A 20,334-nucleotide genomic window follows, 5' to 3' on the forward strand; every position below is an offset into this window, starting at 1 on the left:
TGCATCTCTCTCCTTGACAGCTGGCAGGCTTCGTGGCTGCAGCAGGGTCTAGCAGGCAGGCAGGCAGTTTTCACCCCCCTGTGCCTCCAGGCCTCGTGTCACCTGGTCATAGGAGATGAGGTTGGTCAGGCAAGACCTGCCAGTCACAAAGTTGTGTTGGCTGGCCTTCAGACGCTTGTCTTCTGTTAGTCTGGTGTTGATGGATCCCTTAACAATTTTCTGTAGGATTTTCAAGGGATGGACATCAGACTGATTGGTCTATAATTCCCCCCGTCATCCCTCCTCCCTTTCTTGAAGATAGGGACCACACTGGCCCTTTTCCAGTCTTCCGGGACCTTGACTGAGCACCATGAATTTTCAAATATCTTTGCCAAGGGGGGTGAAATGATGTCTGCCAGCTCCTTCAAGACTCTCGGGTGCATTCTATCTGGGCCCATGGATTTGTGACTGGAGTGTGTCAATGCTGCAGTTGAGACATAAAAACCTAGAGGTTCCTGGATAGAGGGTCCTGCCCCTCTGCTCAGGGTCAGAGCAATCTCTGTATTTGAGGTCAGGAAGGAATTTTACTCCATGATCAGGCTGTGCCTTCCTCTGCAGCAGGGGGTGTGGCCTTATTCCTTGGATCTCTCGAGAATATTTTAACAACTTTTGTAGCAGCAGGATGTTGGCTGCTGTGGTCCTCCTGCTTTACCTGTGGCAGGTTAGGGTGTTATGTTCTGTGGTCGTGTCAGGCTCAGGGTGGATTGATTTAAATCATGTTTTAAATCACCAAGAGAAAACCCCAATTTAAATCAAGTTTCCCACTGATACTTCTTCACATATTTCTTAAACAATGGCACAAGTCTGATCACTAAAACATGTTAATTTACAACTTAATACAGCATTTTGCAACATCTGTCCTTAAACTCTTTTTAATTTTCAAATTTTATTAACTCTAACAGACAAGTCATCACAACACTAAACGTACGTTGACCTTAAAACTTCTACAACTAGATCTCATCTTTCCCACTCCCACTGCCATTTTTATTCATAGACTGAAACAGAAATACGAGTTTTCCTGCTTTTCCAACTCCCAGTCGACTTCTTAGATGAATAGTACCAAACGATGAAAATATTCTCTCTGTGCCTGCAGAGGAAGCTATTGCTGTGAAAAGTTGGCTTAGCAACTGAAGGAACTCTGTTTCAAGGTGCCTGGCTAATGATTTCCACCAATTCAGGGGAATTAATTTGTTCAAAACATCATCAATAAACATGTACTGTTTAAATCAGGGCTGGGCAAAATGCGGCCCACAGGCCATTCTGTGCGTCCCGCAGGGCCCCTAAAAATGTAGAAAATTAATATTTATCTGCCCCAGCTGCCTGTCATGTGGCTCTTGATGGCTTGCCAAAACTCAGTAAGTGGCCCTCCGCCCGAAATAATTGCCTGCCCCTGATTTAAATAGTCCCCCTCCAGCCCTGAAATTTATTATTATTGGAATAACTGAGGAATGATTTTGAGATGCCTATGCCATGGCAGCATCATCTTCTTCACAAGTTAGGCATCTACCTTTATATTTGGGGTTGAGAACGTTCGCAAGAAAATGAGGTGGAGTTAGTGCTTGATCCATTTGCTTCTTTATTGCCTGGAGTTTAACTTTCTGGTTAGGTATCAGGCATAGAGAGAGTCTCGAAGAATGATGCATTGCAAAGTGAATTATTTGATTTACTAACCAATTGATCCACATTGTTCTTCAGACATAGCCATATCTTCATCCACATCATTTTCTCCCAATAAGTGGTTTTCATTATGATGTTTCATTCTTGCAGCTAGGCCCTGCTTCTCCTTGTTGCACTGCTTGCACTTGACACATTTTCCATTTTTACCCGGGGAAGGAATTTCTTCAAAATATTCCCGGATAGGATCTCTCTTATGCCCAGAAGCCATGACAGTTTTTCAGTGGCAAAAGTGTGGGGGGATCCTATCTAGCCTGTGACTTTAGTCTGCTGAGAAACAGAAAGCCCAGAACTTTCAAAAAGCAAGACCTGGTAGTTAGGCTGGACAGACTAGAGCCATTTTCATGAGATGAAAAACTGAAATGAATGCCCATGTTTGATTGGTAGGTAAGAGTGTGTGTGTGTGTGTGTGTGTGTGTGACAAAGCCATTAAATTTATTTTTATGGGATTGAAAGTGTAGGTTTAGCATGTTTGTAATGAGATTTACTTATACCTGTTATTTTTTTAAAAAGAGAGAAAAAATTAGTATTTTATTGATGATTTTTAAAAAATCCAATTAAAAAAAAAATCATCGATTTTTATCCACCCTGGTCAGGCTTGACTGTGTAGTTTTGCCAACAGGTTAGACAACAGATTTGTATAGGATTGTCTGGAGGAGGATGATCCTGCCTCAGATGAGGTTAGACTAGAAAAACTCTGGAGGTCCCTTCCAGCCCTACTTCCCTATGATTTCTGTAAAATGTATGGTTATCACATGACAGGATAAAACAGAACCAAGACTGCTTGGGTGCCCAAACTGTTCATTTCCATATCTTGACATGTTGGTATTTCATTTAAGCTTAACTTTACACAAATTATAAGGATAGGCAATTCAAAGCTATTTTAAATAATTATACCATCTCCAATTACTTTATGTTACTCATACAGTTGTTCAACTTTAACTCCATCTTAACAACCAAATAGGAGTGTAATATAAAATTGTTAGGGGTCTTATGAGTGATATTAGTGGGAATTAAAGTTACAGAGGTAATGAAATAGTTTTAACTGAATGGACTTTATTTTTCATTAATGACTTGGATGATGGGACTGAGTGCACACTTAAATTTGCAGATGACACTAAGTTGGATGAAGTGGCAGACACTCTAAAGGGCAGGGCTAGAACCCAGAAAGACCTGGATAAATTAGGAAAATGGTCCATAATCAATCTGATAAAATTCAACAACAGCAAGTACAAAGTTCTGCACTTGGGATGGATTAACTGCGTGCCCATATATGGCCTGGGAAATAAGTGGCTAGGTGGCAGTACTACAGAGAAGGGTCTGGGGGTTACAGTGAGTATAAGCCAACAGTGTGTCCTTGTTGCACAAAAGGCCAACAGTATATTGGGTTGTAAAAACAGGAGTGTCACTGGTAAATCAAGGGAAGTGATTACTTCACTCCGTTTCAGCACTAGTGAGGATTTGACTACAGTACTGTGTCTAGTTTTGGGCTCCAAACTTCAAGAAAGAGGTGGGCAGATTGGAGACAGTTCAGCAAAGAGCAACAGAAATGATTAGGGACCTGGGAAGCAGGCCTTTGAGGAAAGGCAGAAAGAACTAGGGTTCTTTAACGTTCCCAGTCTCCTGATCATCAGCTGATTGGGAGCCCTCCAGGGCTCAAGCCACAGAGTGCTCCCAAGTTATGTATATTAATGTACACAACTTTGTGGTCCGTTTCCTGTTTTTTGTGCCATTAATCATCTGAGTGCATGGCTGGGTTATACTTTAAAGACACAATTAACTGGTTGTTCATGTCTTCAGTGGGACATTTTCCACAGGCCTGAGGACAGTCAGGCACTGGAACAAGCTACGTAGAGAAATTATGGAATATCCATCCCTGGAAGTTCTCAAAAGCAGTTTAGTCAGGGACAATCCTGCCTTGGGTAGGGGGCTGGACAAGATGACCTTGTGTAGATTACAGAAAAGTAGGGCTGGATAAATAAATAATGATTCTATTTCACACGTGTAAACTTTTTTGCTGAATAGGATGTTAACACCAAGCACAATATTCCTAAAAAAAATACCTACAGGTGGTGTGCTTTAAGAGCATGAGTTCATGGTTTAAGAGCATGGAGTTCATTTGAACAAAAGCTAATTTTCTGTATGCTGACCTGAACACTAGGCTGTATGGAACATATGCAAACTGAATTAAACTGGCTTAAACAATTTTAAAAAGACAAATAATGTATTTTATAGAGATTCAGCATAGTCATCCCATAAAATTTTTGAAGATTCTTCTTTAATACACATTTCTCAAACAGCAGAAAGTAAAGAAAATTACATTAGCAGCATGGATTTCTGGCAACGTATATTACCGAGTTTAAAAATGACAAGTATAAATTTTCAATATTTATAATATAACACACAAGTAACTGACATTGTATATAACTGAAGTATGGCATTTATTGTATATGACCATACACTATTATGATACAAACAGTTTACATGGTGCTATTCATCTCCAACAGGAATTATTTTCCATTCACTTTATAGCCATAAAAGAGATAATGTAACTTTATAATGTAATTTATGAACCTCATGCTGGAGAGAAACATCTCTACTAAAATTCTGATGAATATCAGAAAAGGTAATTAAATCAAAGGAAAAATCATCTCACCTTAATTCTCCTCTCATTGTCTTCCAGTTTGTTCTCTGCCAAGGCTAATTTCTTTGCCAATTCATCTCTTTCAACAAGGTGCTTATCTTCAGAAAGCTTTTTGAGTTTTTGCAGAGAATTTTTTGTCCTGTACAATTCATCCTCTGAATCTTTCAGTCTCCTTTCAGTAGTGCGCTCTCTCTCTTGAGATTTTCTTAAACGCTCCCTTAATATTCTAACCTCATTGTTATGTCGAGCAAGGAGCTGGGAGATTTCATTTTCTGTATCTTCAAACTTATTCAAGGCTTTTTCTTGCCGATACTGCAGCCGCTTCAGTGCCCTGTTTTCTTTCTGCAGCTCATCTAGTTTGATGTGGAGTTCAGTGAGTTCATTTCGAAGCTCATTGATTTTCAGCAGCCTGGCAGAGAGAACCCTTTTGGTAACAAGATCTACATCTTTTGCAGGAGAATCCCTATTGAGACTCTGGGACCGAAAGCCCCACCGTGTCCCTCTTTTGCTTGGTGCATATTTGGGGCCCAATTTCTTAGAGGCTAAGAAATAAAAACAAGAAAGCATTTTACTGCAAGAAACTCAGAAAAGCCTGCTGCTATTTTACTTAAGAAGAATCACCTTTGAAAGCAAGCCCTTTTCTCCTGACTTATTACAACTGCATTATAAAATTCTTTAGGAAAAAAGAAACAAACAAAAAACCCAAACAACCACACAAAAAGGTTTTTCATTTTTATAGCTACAATATTTGTATTTATGATATACTGCAAATTATGCTGTGTGCAGCCTCAAAATGAAATCATTATAAAGTAATCAGCTGTAATAATAAAACCAGAAATAATGCAGGTACAATAATCAACACTAAGTCTTTCTGATTTTATAACAGAATATTTTTGTAATAGAAAAACTGTGTTATGATGCTCTCAGCAATTTCCAGGTGCCCTTAAAATGGCAACAATCACCAGAACTTGGGCTAGATTTATATTAGGCCTGCTGCAATTCTATGAGACAAATTCAATAGACCTTATGTAGTAATGTTAGATGCTAATTGTTGTACTTGATTGCAAGACAAGAAAGTGATACTAATATAATTAGGAACAAAACTGAACAAGTTAATAGGCATGTCACAAATTATTTCCCACACAATGTCATAACTTGAGTGCCAACAGACATAGATCTCAAAACATTTTGAATATAATCTCATTCAAGATGGACACAAAGGCCCAAATTCTATTTCACTCTGAAGACATCCAAGTGATCCACTTTCACATTGCTAGAATTAAACCATTAACACAGAGTCCGCCTCCTCAATATTTTTTGTCCAAAAGTGAAGATGAAGCTATGTTACACAAGTTGACAAAACAGTTGTTTTCTGAGGATCTGAACGAGGTGGAATTGGCATGCACTAGGGGGCTTAAGTACCTCCTATGTACTACAGGCAAAACAGGACTTGGACAAACTTTTAATGCAGACAAACCTCTATTCCCCACTGACACTTAGTATATCTGCCTGCAGAGTGCACCCCATGGCAGAGCAACTGCATTGAGATTTTTTACTTACATCTTCCTTTAAGGATTTTGCACTTATGGTCATCCAATATCATTTCTGTCTGAGGCTCAGTTTTTTTCTAGCTTGGGTCATACGCAATACTCTGTTCTTTTTCATACAAGGATCATTTGGAATGTTAAATTTAGGTATGAAAGAGTGAAGAACCAGGTATCCTACAAGATTCAACGCCCATGTTTCTATGGATTAGGATGAAAGTATGAACTCAGATTTTGTTTTTCAATTCTTTTTAAGTAATCCCTATCAGGGAGAAGATCGAGAATTCTCATGTGTTTTGTACTTCGGACCATCCATATACATCTGGCAACGGAACATAATTACTGCCATAAGTTCTAAAAAACACTAGACATGATGATATGCCATCATGTAAACAGCTTCATTTGGGATTACATGACCAAAACTAAGAACTACTCTCTTTCTTCCATAACTTACTGCAATGGAACCATGGCAAGTTTGTTTCCTGGAGGCCTAGTTGTGTTTAGGGATGTCAGCTGCACACACGCTGAGCACTACGCCAACTTTACAAAGGCCAACAGAGAAAAGAGCCTGAGGACATAAGCCACTGGCATTCCACAGACTTTAAGGCTAGAGCTGTTAGTCATACCTTCTGTGCAACATAAGCTACAGAATTTCATTGAGTGATTCTTCCCAAATCATTCCCTAACTTCTGATGGTCTAAAATAGGACTGGGCAAAATATACCCTGTGGGCTGCATCTGTCTCCATGCAGACTGGACCTGGAGCCCTGTGGGCAGGGCATGCTCAGCTGGTGGATGGGATGGGGCCATAGGCAGGGGGTGGTAGCTGGGAGCAGGACAAGCAGGCGAGTCCGGGATCGTGGAGCAGTGACAGCAGCACAGGGCCAGGGCCCAGGGCAGAGCCATAATCTGCTTCCTGGACGTCCCTGCCTGTGAAACTGGCTCCTGTAGCAAGGAGGTGTGGAAATTGGATTGCAGCTCTGCTCTGGGCCACGACCCTGTGCTGTCACGACCCTGTGATCTTGGGCCTTTCCGCAGCTCTCATCCATCCAGCCAAGCATGCACTGCTCATGGGGGTCCCACCTGGTCTCCATTGAGACCCCACTAACCCGCTTTGTTCGGTGGACCCAGCAGTGCTGGGCAAATGGGCCTGGATAGGTTGCCTCCCCTCCCCGCCGCTCCATGATCACCTCTTGGCCAAACTGCCCAGTTGTGGCCTTGGCTCCACCACGATCTGCTGGCTGGGAAACTGGCTCCGTGGTCGGACCCAGAGGGTTGTAATTAATGGCAGTCACTCATCGTGGTGCCCTGTGACCAGTGGGGTCCCTCAAGGCTCTGTCCTTGGGCCCATACTGTTCAACATCTTCATTAATGATGTAGACATTGGAGTCAGGAGTGGACTGGCCAAGTTCGCCGATGATACCAAACTTTGGGGCAAAGCATCCACGCCAGAAGATAGGCGGGTGATTCAGGCTGACCTGGACAAGCTCAGCAAATGGGCAGACGAGAACCTCATGGTGTTTAACACTGAAAAATGCAAGGTTCTCCACCTTGGGAAGAAAAACCTGCAGCATCCTTATAGGCTCGGCAGTGCTACGTTGGATAGCACTACAGAAGAAAGAGACTTGGGGGTCATCATTGACCACAAGATGAACATGAGCCTGCAATACGATGCTGCGGCTAGTAAAGTGACCAAAACGCTGGCTTGCATCCATAGATGCTTCTCGAGCAAATCCCAGGACGCCATTCTCCCCTTGTACTTGGCCTTGGTGAGGCCGCAGCTGGAGTACTGCGTCCAATTTTAGGCTCCACAATTCAAAAAGGATGTGGAGAAGCTTGAGAGAGTCCAGAGGAGAGCCACGCGCATGATCAGAGGTCAGGAAAACAGATCTTACGATGATAGGCTGAGAGACATGGGACTCTTTACCTGGAAAAGCGTAGGCTCAGGGGTGATCTGATGGCCACCTATAAGTTTATCAGGGGTGACCACCAGGATCTGGGGGAACATTTGTTCACCAGAGCGCCCCAAGGGATGACGAGGTCGAACGGTCATAAACTCCTGCAAGACCGTTTCAGGCTGGACATAAGGAAGAATTTCTTTACTGTCCGAGCCCCCAAGGTCTTGAACAGTCTGCCATCGGAGGTGGTTCAAGCACCTACATTGAACACCTTCAAGAGTAAATTGGATGTATATCTTGCTGGGATCCTATAACCCCAGCTGACTTCCTGCCCTTTGGGCAGGCGGCTGGACTCGATGATCTCCCAAGGTCCCTTCCAGCCCTGATGTCTATGAAATCTATGAAATCAAGTAACGCTACTATTTTAAAATGCTTTGTGCATTCTACATTATCACTCTAGACAAATATTTACAATTCTATTGAAAAAAATCTAATTTGCAGATAACTATACTGGAAAGTCTTGCAATACAGATATTCATAGCAGAGATCTTTGGGATGTTGTGTGTCAGAGAAGTTATAAATAGTCATTTCTAGATTTAAGATCTAAGAAAGTGAATGACAAAATGGGAGCATAAGCAGACCTAAAGACTTGATATAATTAAAGGATAGGACTTGTTTTTCTATTTCTTGTCAGAAAAAAAACCCAATAGGCTTGCCAGTGCTTAACAGAAACCAGATTAATTTCAGTTCTCAAAGTAAAATTATGAACCATTTAACAACGTAAAATAATTTATAAGAACTTTATTTATAGTTTCTTCTAGCAGAAGGCTTTCTACTTTGTCTAAAAATTTAAATTACTTGATGTTGATGTTAGCAAGACTGTTTCAAAGCCCTATGTTATGTAATCTGCCTACCTTGGTAAGGCAAGTTTGAAGTGGGTATTTTGTTATTTTTTTTCCCATGGCTCATAGACGAACAACTTAACATTGGTGACCGATCAGATGAATGAGATGCATTATCCTCATCTGAATAATAGGAGTCACTATTTTTGTCAGCATCCGATTTTCTTTCATGTTCAGAATCTAGACTTTGTGGTCTTTCTCCCATTTTTAAAATCACGGTTAATTTTCTCTCAAAAACTGTTCATTTTGATGCATAAAAATTTATTCATCGTTATAAGTAGAACTGTTGGCTTCTTTCCCAGTCATTATTATCCTCATCTTCAAAACATGAGCTGTTGGGTCTTCATTTTATCAATCAGTGGTCTTCATTCAGAATGCATTTTTCTAAAATATGAACAGAAAAAACAAAAGAGTGAGAATGTTTTAGTGATTCAGTTTCTAGATTTCCTACAGGAAGCACAAGAGAAGAGAGTACTGTAAGATAATTTCAGGACTGCTATATGGTTTTATGTCAAGCAGTTCTGTATATCAGCCCTATCAATTAGAAGTAAATACCGCTCTGCTCATGCTACCTTTTGAATATATCTTTTAGCCTCACTGATCAATGTTCTAAGACAATGCATATCAAAACAGCATTTCCGCTAAAACAACAATTTACACCACTATGTGTTTTAGAATGAAAGAAAATAGGGGTTGGACTAGATGACCTCCTGAGGCCCCTTCCAACCCTAATCCTCCATGATTCTATGAAAATACGCCCAGGGTATAAGATTCAGAGAGATATTAAACTTAAAATCTGAAATAACTCAGAAAACCTAATAAAGATATGTTTAAATGAAACCATTAGTCGTCAGCTAAATGTGACTGAAATAAAAGTTGTATTTGTTTGTATAATTAACCACAAAAACTTTTTAAATCTCAGTTTAATATTTTGTTATAAGATGCATTTTAAATTAATCTATGTCACTGGTATAAAGGTTAATTTATTTTAAAAAACCAGTTAACACCAGTGGGGAAGTACACATTTAGAGACCCAAGGTTGGGAGGGAACATCTTCCCTATATGTGACACTGGTCAGGCCGCAGTTGGAGTACCGCATCCAGTTCTGGGCGCCGCACTTCAGGAGGGATGTGGCCAGCATTGAGAGGGTCCAGAGGAGGGCCACTTGCATGATCAGGGGTCAGCAGGGCAGGTCCTACGAGGAGAGGTTAAGGGACCTGAACCTGTTCAGCCTCCACAAGAGAAGGCTGAGGGGGGGATCTAATGGCCATTTACAAACTGGTCATGGGGGACCAGCAGGCATTGGGGAAGCCCCTGTTCCCCCGAGCACTGCCAGGAGTGACAAGAAATAATGGTCACAAGCTGGCAGAGGGTAGAGTCAGGCTAGATATCAGGAGGCGCTACTTCATTGTCAGGGCAGCTAGGATCTGGAATGAACTTCCAAGAGAAGTGGTGCTGGCTCCTACCCTGGGAGTATTTAAAAGGAGGCTGGATGAACACCTTGCTGGGGTTGCTTGACCCCAGTACTCTTTCCTGGCATAGCAGGGCATCGGACTTGATGATCTGCTCAGGTCTCTTCTGACCCTACCAACTACAAAACTATCTCCCCCGCTGGCCTGCAGAAGAGGTTTTATCTGCATGCAGCAAGAGAAAACTGAGGAAGACTTTGAAACCTTAGAAGATTACCACCGTCTCTACACCAGTGGAAGCTAAGAAAGCCTAAAATGCCAAAATCTTAATGGACCACGTGGCTGCTCAGCTTTATTCTACCTTCCCTGTCAATTGATTTATGAAACATTTCTCTGACTAGAACTTCTGGGGCCAAATGAAAAGATAGGATTTCCTCCTTGTGCCTTTGTCTTCCTCAAAAACCCCTGGAATTTACACCTGATGGCACCATCTCCTCTTCTCTAAGTCAAAGCTTGTAGCAGAGGAACAAAAGCTGGCACTGTTTGGATCCCATCTCTTAATTCACTCTAAGTGGTTTCTGTTGAATGGCATAATATATTCCTGAGCAGCTAAGCAGAAGAGAAAAGCTGAACTTTCTTTAAAATGATAACTGTTCATAGTTTCTAGGGTCGGAAGGGCCCTGAGTAGATCATCTAGTCCAACCCCCTGCCGTGGCAGGAAAGATTACTGGGGTCAAATGACCCCACCAAGGTGTTCATCCAGCCTCCTCTTAAAGACCCCCAGGGTAGGAGCCAGCACCACTTCTCTTGGAAGTTGGTTCCAAACCCTAGCCGCCCTGACTGTGAAGTAGCGCCTCCTGATACCTAGCTTAAATCTACCCTGCATTTCTACAGTGTGGAGTCCACACAAGTACTAGACCTCCATATAGAGTTGTTTATATTTTAGATAAACACTTTTCTAGAGTAACTTACTAAAAATATGCATTCCCAATTACATGTACATTATTCTTTATATTTTATTATCTTAGTCTTCAACAATACTGCCTATAAACCCTCAGTTCCGTAGCTGAACAGAGTGGGTATCTCAACTGCTGGAGCAGTTTTGATTTATGAATTCCTGCTCTCAGCACTAGTTTACTATTAGCACAATGGGTGTGCATGGTTGGGTCTTTCTACTATAAAGAATTCAGCCTTGCAGCCTAAATGTAGAGCAGGAGTCACTAGAACAGGAGTTGGCAATGTTTTTGGGCAGAGTGCCAAAAACACCTGCAACCTCAACCTGTAAGATGCTGGTGTATCGGGGCAGATGGCAGGGGAGCCACAAGGGGCTTGATCCTTGTTGTAGCAGTGCAGCCCCAGGCCCTTCCCTGATGTCTGCCCAGAGGCATGTGTGCCAAGCAAAATGCCTTTGCATGCCACACTTTGGCATCTGTGCCAGGGATTACCTATCCCTGCACTAGAACAAACCCCACATACCTTGTACGATTTTAGGAAGAATTTTCAAATAAGTTGTTAGTGGAAAATTATTATTCTGTAACTTGAAGGAGACTGGATTTTCCATTTTGTAAGTGAGGATCTTCATTAGATAGACACTTAGTTGTGATGGTTTAGTTAGGAAGCTAGACTGGATGACCTCCTGAGGTCCCTTCCATCCCTACTTCCCTATGAGTAGAAAGACAAGTCGCAGAAGTGCCTAAGTTAGTTAGATGCCTAACTTGATCTTAGTGGAGTAGCTAAGAGGTGGCACCTAGAGCAGCCCACTTGTGAGGGTGGCCACAAAGCCAGAAGCTGCCAACTGGCACACCGCTGGCAGCAACCCCTAAGTTATATGCTGCTGGTTCCTCTGGTGCAGGGCTGTCCTGTTACACCTCTACTTGATCTGGCCTGGGAAAACAAAATATCTTTAAAAAGCTTAATGTTGAGAAGAATATCCTACAAAAAACCTTGTTTCAACTTTGCCAACTGTTTTGTATTTGCACATAGGGAATTCAGAACTTATTGCTAAACTAATAGTTATTAGAAGGTCCAGTTATTGAAAATGCAAGCATCCTAATCATGAAGAGCATTTTTCTGAAATGATAGTTATTATTATTGGGAAGTTTGTATTATTTATTCTTTTAATGTCATCATCTTATTTAAAAGCTATCTGTAAAAGATATCATTGTCTTTGAAAGTAAAAAGAACGCTAATAGTAGATAAAGATATAAGAAAGAAAGAACATGTGCCCTAATTTTAGGATGTAAAAAAAACATGAAATGAAGCCATCAAACAATTTACTCTGAAGAGAATACATCAGTGGATGTACTCATATACACAGTGGATTTAACTGTGCATGAAGTCTCTTTTGAAAGAATTGTAAATGCCTGAATTTAAATGATACAGTTATCACCATTTCTAAAAATCACATATTTCCAAGCACAGAGTATGGACATATGATATTAACTTGCACACAAATCTAAATCACCCTTGTATTGAGAACAGATAGACGACTACCTCTTAGAAACAGTTGTTTGTAGTGGATGCTACTGCAACACTAGCCACTGGTGATGGAGGAGCCAGGAACAGCCTGCTGCATTGAGAAAATAGCTAGTTCTACAGACAAACAATCGATACACAGAGATGTGGGGTGGAAAATTTTCCGTCACTTAATTTTTTCGTGGGAAATTTTCTATTTCTAAAAATTAATTATTAACAATGTTAATTAACAAGGAATGAATTAATGAATGAATGCCAATATTAGGCAAGCTTGGCAGTTGCAAAGGTGTAATTAATGTTTTTCAGGTGATTATCCCTACAAAACGTGCAAGAAAGTACATATATGTTTTACTGATTCGTAAACAGGAGGGTAAATACACACTCGCATAATAATCCAAACCAAAAATCAAGTTATGAATTCACCTAATTGGCTGTGCAGGTCAAGCTAAAATTCTTATTTCATCTGCAAATGAAAGCAAAAGCAAAACTAAAACTGATTAATATTTGTTTCACTTTGATTTCAGCAAACACACAGAATAGTATCTCATTTCTTTTCTTGAGTTGGGGAAGTTGGAAGTGTTTGCATAAGATCTGTTAGTTTTTTATTGCTTTTGGTTTGAAGTAGTTATAATAATGCCTAATCAGAAAAAAGAAATTAGTGTGGGGCATCATTATAATGAAGTTCAAGCCACTGGAGGAAGGAAGAAAGTTGGTACTTTTAAGTATTGTGGGCAGCAGTATGCTAACAATGCAACAAGAATGAAGAAACATTTAATAACATGTAGAAACTTTCCTGAAAGATTTCAAACCATATAAAGAAAGCTAATACAACAAAGTGGTGGAACAACATCATCTGAGAAAAGTCTACTTCTTTCCACATAAAGCTTTGAATATAACATTTAAACCACATTTTTAATGTGTTTCCTAATCAAATATTTCAGTTCAAATACTTGTGACTATTGGGGCATAAAACTTTACTTTTAAAGTACTTTTACTTTTTAAAACTAAATATAAGTCAAATAAACATGTCAAATCAGATCATGCTCTATTTAGGGCATCAGAAAATTTTCCAGAAAATCCACATCTCTGTCAATATGCCAGTGTAACTCACAACGGTGTATAGTTACTCCTGATTTTCCAAGGTGCAACTTCACAAATCAAGAGTGGAGCGACTTACACTGGTAGAGGGTTGTTCACCATGTGCTGACTCCACATTTACACCAGGCTAAAGACAGACTCCATCAGCGTTGTATATATGCACCAATAGCCATTTTCATTTTACCAAATTAAAAGTGACAAGCAAATCTACTATCTCAAAAACATTCCTGTGAAAGGGGTCCTTCCTAGGACCTGATCTCAAATTGGCCCACCCACCTGCCTAGGGCAGTCTGCCCTAACTTGCCTGCCATCACTTGAATGTTATCTGTATGTTAAGTGGGAGGCTGCCCATTCCTTGTCCCGATGCCAGGGGGCACTATCCGCAGCTCTGAACCTCCCCTACATCACAGCCCATGCCTCGCAGATAGCACCCAGATTATGATAGCTCCCTTGCCTGAGGCCAGGGCAAACTCAGTCCATAGTTGAACTCCATTCATTCCGCCCCCGCCAACAGGGGGCGTCTTGCACTCCACCTATTACTAGGGCAGTAGAGTGTGTCCTATCTCGTCTTGAGCTGCCCCTCTTGGGCTTTCCGGCTTCACTACTTGCACCCTAGCACTACCACACAGACCTTCCATTTCTGCAAGTTCCCCTACTCTACATGGTGCAACCTTGTGCCAATGCTGGGCTGCCTTTGCCACAAGCCCCTCACCAGGCCACTAATTTCACGCCCAGGGTTGGTCCATGTACCAGCCTTCAAGCCACTTGAGCAGCCCTACCCATTACACCCCCAGTGCAGTCCTTCAAGCCGCCCTCTGCGGCCCTACTTCGTACCCTTCCCCCACACACTCAGTGCTTCAGATGCCCCTTTATCGCATCCTACTCTGAGCGGGCCCTTACAATGCCCCCTCACTGGGGCTCTACACTGCACATAACAAACTAACTGCTGCCTTCCCATATAAACACTGGGACCTAAAATGGCTGCCCTAATCAAGCACCTGATGATTGCCTGTCTCTAGCCCTTAAGGTGGCAAGCACCCAAAAGTGCACTGCCGCAATTCCCTAAAAAGGACTTTTTGAAGAGTCTTTTTCATATCTCAACAATATATTTTACACAGACAAAATGTATTTCATATACCTTGGTAAATAAGTTTCAGAACTGGACATATTGAACAAACTGAAAATGTTCTGCAAAGCATGCTGTTAACAAGTTGGCAATTCATATAATAAAATACATATGCGGTAATTTTTCACACATTCTGAAGGCGCCTGAAAAAAGTAATGGACTGAAAACTATTTCAACAGATAAAACAATGAAAAGCCCCATACTGACTATCCAAAAACAGTTTCTGAATGCTCCATTGCTTATATATTTGTAACATTATTGATTTTTACCATATAAAAACAAGAACATTGGATTGTCAGGCTTTGCCCAATTTGGTTACTTGCCAGTTTATACAGAAATGTTATCAACATAAAGAATGTCATGCTCATTTTGAGAGCTGATGAACAGCTATAGAAGGAGTTAGTTCAGTTACAATAAGGTCTGATTAAGAACTGTTTTGGTCAACTGGCTTTTCAACTGTTTCAAAAAAATTGATTTGATTATAAAGTTTAATCCAGTTTATGTGAATAAAATCCTCAAGATTATCAGCTTTCCCTTGAAATGTGATAACTGTTAGAAATTCAATATTATGAATTTGCTGATGGGGCTATTACTATCAACAAAATTTGAATGCCTTGACCAAAATGAGTCCATAGTATTAAGAAAACTTAGGAACAATATATATTAAATACATATTGCCCTATTCTAGAATTTTTAATACTACTGAAAACAATTCATCTTTCTATAATGTTACACTGTACCTCAACAACTTACATTTATATTATGATTTCTGTATTGTTCAGTGACAGCCTTACAGAGAATAGGAAACATTCAAACTCTAGGAGCTTGTGATGCAGAAGACATGACAGATGGCAAAGCAAATATAACACAGCAAGTGTTGAAGACTCTTCATTACAGAGGCAGAATACATTTTCCCTTGCTTTCTCTGAATGAATCATTGTAGCAGAACCTAGGCTGGTAGACTAAAAGTGCTGGGATGCACAGGAGCATATAAAATTTGTTTTTGTTGTTCTGCTTCAGTGAAGATTTCATTTTCCAGAATTTTCATTTCTGGATCTTGGTTCTTTAGTGCAAGAATCACAGAACTTATTTTTTAAAATGCCCTTTTAAGGCAGACTACAGCATAAATTGCCCCTGCTGGTCATTGTAGCTGCTTGCAGATGTGAACCCCCCCAAAACAAACAAACAAACAAACATATAAACAAACAGTGCTTCACTTTAAACACAGTGTGCTCCTGTGCCAAGCCCAGTGCATGCCCAGAAGAGGGATTGTGCTAAGCTGGATCCTGCTCACATAACATCTGTATAGATCAGGTGCTATAGTGGGGCTTTTCTGGTGCTTTCATCCAATAGCTGATTGACTCAGCTATTAGATAAAAGTGTCAAAAAGCCCTACTGAAGCGCCCAATCCATAAAGACACCGAAGAGTTGGGTCTAACCAACACGCTGCTTCTTTCTGTAAATCGTTTTTGTTTTGTTTTTTTCATGTCAGTAACTTGTGGGTCTATCCACATATTCATTAATGCACTCTAGGTAATGCACATTCAATTTTAGGGGTGCACCGATAAAAGATTTTTTTGGCTGATACTGATGGCTGATTATTAACGAGCCTTATCAGTCGATACCGAGCTGATCACTGATATGCAGCCTGGCAGCTTGGAGAGCAGTGTTGACTGGTAAGTCTGTGGGGGAAAAGGGCAGGGGGAAGGAAGGAGCGTGGGGGGAAGGGGGCAGATCAAAGCCCCCACAGTTAGGAAGGGAGTGGGGCTGGGGCAGGCACTGCCCAGCTGGGGTGGGGTAGGGTGTGGGATGGAGCTGCAAGCAGCTTGTCCGGAGGTGGTGTGGTGGGGAGGCCACCACTGGCACACCCAAGGGGAGGTTGGGAGGGGCATGTGCCCTCAGGATCTGTGCAGAGCAAGGGTCGGCTATCGCTGCAGGTTGAGGTTGGGGGCAGCATTGGGTGGGCTGGGCCAGGGCTGCGCAGGTGGCAGTGGTGCTGGGAAGGAGGGCTACAGAGTGGGCTAGAGCCACCCCAAAATTCGCCATAGCCTCCTTAAAACTTCCCTACCAGAGCTGCAGCCACCTGCCCCATGTGCAGCCCTGGCCCAGCCCACTGCCAAGAAGAGCCCAGCACCGCCCCCAATGCCAGCCTGCAGTGGCAACCCACCCTCGCCCTGCAGATTCAGGGATACATGCTTCACCGTGCTTCCCCCAGGGTGCGCCAGTGGCAGGAGATGTCGCTGCCCTAGCACGAGCCCCTTGCAGCTCCATTCTGTGGCCTGCTCTGCCCTGGCTAGGCAGGGCCTACCCCTGCCCAGCTCCACCCTTTCTCCCTCCCTTACTGCAGGAGCCTTGATCTGCCCTCCCCCCATACCTACCCTCCCCCTGCCTCTTTTCCCCCCACAGACTTACCAGCCAGACTCTGCTTCCCAATCTGCCAGGCTGTGCACTGCATGCAGCGTTCATCAGTGAAATTATTGGCCACTTTAGTCAAAAAAAGCCGACTGCTAATAAAACCAATATTGACATTATTGGTGCAGATACAATATGAACCAATGTACTGGTGCACCTCTATTAAATTGAGTACCTCCGGGTCCATCTACACATACATTAACATGCTTTAGCTAATGGGCCAATACCTCCTGGCACCTTTACCTTTACATGTGTTCCAGGGGCTGGAGGGGCAGCATTTTAATTACAGTGGCTCTGAGAGCTGCTCTAATTAAAGCACTGCCATGTCTCATGTATCAGTGTCCCAGAGCTTAAAATGGCAGTGTGGACACAAGCGGCCCCACTGCCAGCTTTAAGCATAGGGACTCTGATATATGAGATGCTGGAGGCTGCTGGAGCATGGCAATTGGCATGCTTCAAGAGACTCAATTGAGTCTGTTCCAAAAGGCTGGAATTCCAGCGTATCAGAGAAGCTCCTGCGTTCATGTGTAGGTGCCCTCCATTCTGAGGTACTAGGAGAATGTGCATTAGCCTCTCTTAATGTGCATTAACTGAAGAGCACGGTTTTTAAGTGATGCTCAAGGCACATTAGCCTATTTTAATGTGTATTAACTAAATAGCATGGTTTTTTGATTTATGCTTAAATGAACATTAAAATAGGCTAATGCACATGTTTTACTTTAAAAAACAACAGATGTATCGAAATAAGCCCCTCCATAAACTCAAGGCACCCCTAAGAACATAAGACGTGCCACTTACTAATCAGACACCATAGATGCATCATACCCAGTCTCCTGTGTCACACAGGGGCAGAGTGGATGCCGAAAGGGAGAAGGAACTGGGTATGACCAGGGATTTTTCTCCACTGTTCCTCTCTCATGTGCAGCCTTCAGTATTTAAGGAAGATCTAATTCAGAGGCTGGGCCCATAACTGCAATGCTCAATAGTGCAGTGCCCCTTACTTCCAAGAACTGGCACAATCCCTTTCTGATTCTGGCTGAAAACCTCAGCTTACACAGAATCTGGTGGCAATGAGGCCCTTGCTCTCATGGATTTACAGACAATTAGGGCTAGAAGGGACCTCAGGAGGTCCTCGAGTTTAACCTCCTGATCAAGGCAGGGCCAACCCCGCTAGATCATCTCAGCCAATACTTTGTCTAGCCAGGTCTTAAAAACCTCTAAGCATGAAGATTCCACCACCCCTCTGGGTAACCTGTTCCCATGTTTCACTATTCTCCTAGTGAGAAAGTTTTTCCTAGTATCCAACCTAAACCTCCCTTGCTGCAACTTGAGACCGTTACTCCTTGTTCTGTCATCTGCCTCTAACTCAGGAGTAGGCAACCCCTTGCATGCATGCTGGAATGTGGCACACAAAGGCATTTTGCTTGGCATTTGCACCCGGCTGTGTTGTGGGGCAGCGCTGCCACAGCAAGGATCAGGCCCCTTGCAGCTCCTCTGCCGTCTGCCCCGGCACACCAGCAAGTTAAGGTTGTGGGTGTTTTTGGCACTGCCCAAAAATATTGCTGATCCTTGATCTAGCTCCATCCTTTTTGGACCCCTCCACTCCTCAGGTAGTTGAAGGCTGCTATTAAATCCCCACTTTTTTACTTCTCCAGACTAAATAAGACCAGTTTCCTCAGCCTCTCCTCAGAAGTCATGTACCTCAGCCCCCAAACCATTTGTGTTGCCCTCTGCTGGACTCTCTCCAACTTACCCATATCCCTTCTGTAGCAGGGAGCCCAAAACTGGACAGAGCACTCCAGATGTGGCCTCACCAGTGCTGAGTAGAGGGGAATGATCACTTCTCTCCATCTGCCTGCAGTGCTCCTACCAGTGTGGCCCAGTTTGCCATTAGCCTTCCTGGCAACAGGGGTACACTGTTGGCTTGTACCCATCTTATTACCGACTGTAACCCCCAGGTCGTTTGCTGCTGCTTTGCTGGCGGCCCCCAGCCTGTGCACATGCTTGGAAACTGGGCTTGGATTTCAAAACTGGTGCTACATAATTCATACACTGAATAGCTAATAGGGAGCTAAACATTCACCTCCTCATGAAAACTTTCCAGACAGGTCAGTAATGAATTCACCTCATTGTCAGATGGACGTGTCCTTTCAAAAACAAGGTCTAAGCACGCCTGAGAGAGCATTTAGGAAGGTCTGGTGGGGCGAGCTATAAGGAAGCACATGACGCAACCTAAAATACCCCTTGTCCCACCTCGGCGCAGATGAATGTCCGTTGCCTTAAAAGAAGATGACAAAATGGACCCAAATCTACCCAACCCCCAGCCTGCTCCTCCCCCAGGATCGCAGGAAAACCTAAATCTTAGGCCCCAGGCGCCGCTGTGGCGGGCGAACACCAGCCCCTCCCTTCTGCCCTCCGCGCCGCGCTACGGCAGCCCCGGGGAGGCCGGGGCAGGGGAAGCCGAAGCCCGGCTTCGCGCCCGTGGGACCCGCTGCTCGCGCTGCCCCGGCCGGGCCCCCCCCCGCCGCTCAGTACCTGGCACCTCCGCGTCGCCTGCCCCGGGCCGTTGCCGAGCGACGCGGCACTTAAAGGGGCCGCGGCGCTATTTACAATGGGCTCCCAGGTAACGGGGCGGTAGCAAGGAGGGGAGGTCGCTGCGCGCCCGCCGTTGGCAGGTTGTCCTGTCAATCCAACTTCGAAAGGCCAGTTCCCTCTCGCCACTGGCTCGGCGACACGCGGAGGGGCGGGGCGAGGGGAGCGATTTCATTGGTCGGCAGGAGGTGAAAGCTGTGTGGCTCCGGTTGCTCATTGGCTGCGCGGCCATAGCGTCAGGGTCGAATTCCGAGTCTCGGGGTCACGTGTTCTCTTTGGAGTCGGCGCCCGCAAAGGCTGGGCCGAGCTGTGGGGTAGCTGCTGCTGGTGCGCCTGCGCAGACGGACCGGGCTGGTGGCCGTGGTGCAGGCATAGCCCTGCCCCTAAGCTGGAGGCCGGTCCGCCCGTGCCCGTCCACTGCCCCTGTAGGCCGGGCGCTGGCTTCGGGGGGCGGAATGGCAGGAAGTGCCTCAGGCACAGATAGTGCCATATTTCCCGAGGTCCTCGTTTTCTATGGGACTG

The 20,334-nt window shown here is 43.5% G+C and overlaps 1 protein-coding gene across 3 annotated transcripts in view; it reads right to left on the bottom strand.

Moving 5' to 3' along the window:
• LCA5 (lebercilin LCA5) overlaps positions 1-19,888 on the bottom strand; it is a 34,653-nt gene extending 14,765 nt beyond the window's left edge. The window contains exons 1-4 of one of the 3 annotated variants that reach the window (XM_090035319.1): positions 19,756-19,791; positions 12,603-12,701; positions 8,713-9,084; positions 4,370-4,899 (exon numbers count right to left, since the gene is read on the bottom strand). In XM_090035319.1, the coding sequence (XP_089891445.1) occupies positions 4,370-4,899; positions 8,713-8,905 (723 nt within the window). In that variant the 5' untranslated portion in view covers positions 8,906-9,084; positions 12,603-12,701; positions 19,756-19,791. Of the gene's footprint in view, positions 1-4,369; positions 4,900-8,712; positions 9,085-12,602; positions 12,702-19,345; positions 19,711-19,755 lie in introns of those variants that run through there. The other 2 variants (XM_090035328.1, XM_090035312.1) reach the window with 2 other exon arrangements.
• Positions 19,889-20,334: the final 446 nt, after the last annotated feature.

Source organism: Crocodylus siamensis, chromosome 1 (assembly GCF_052110815.1).
Source record: "Crocodylus siamensis isolate JL-2025a chromosome 1, ASM5211081v1, whole genome shotgun sequence".
Lineage (NCBI taxonomy): Eukaryota > Metazoa > Chordata > Crocodylia > Crocodylidae > Crocodylus > Crocodylus siamensis.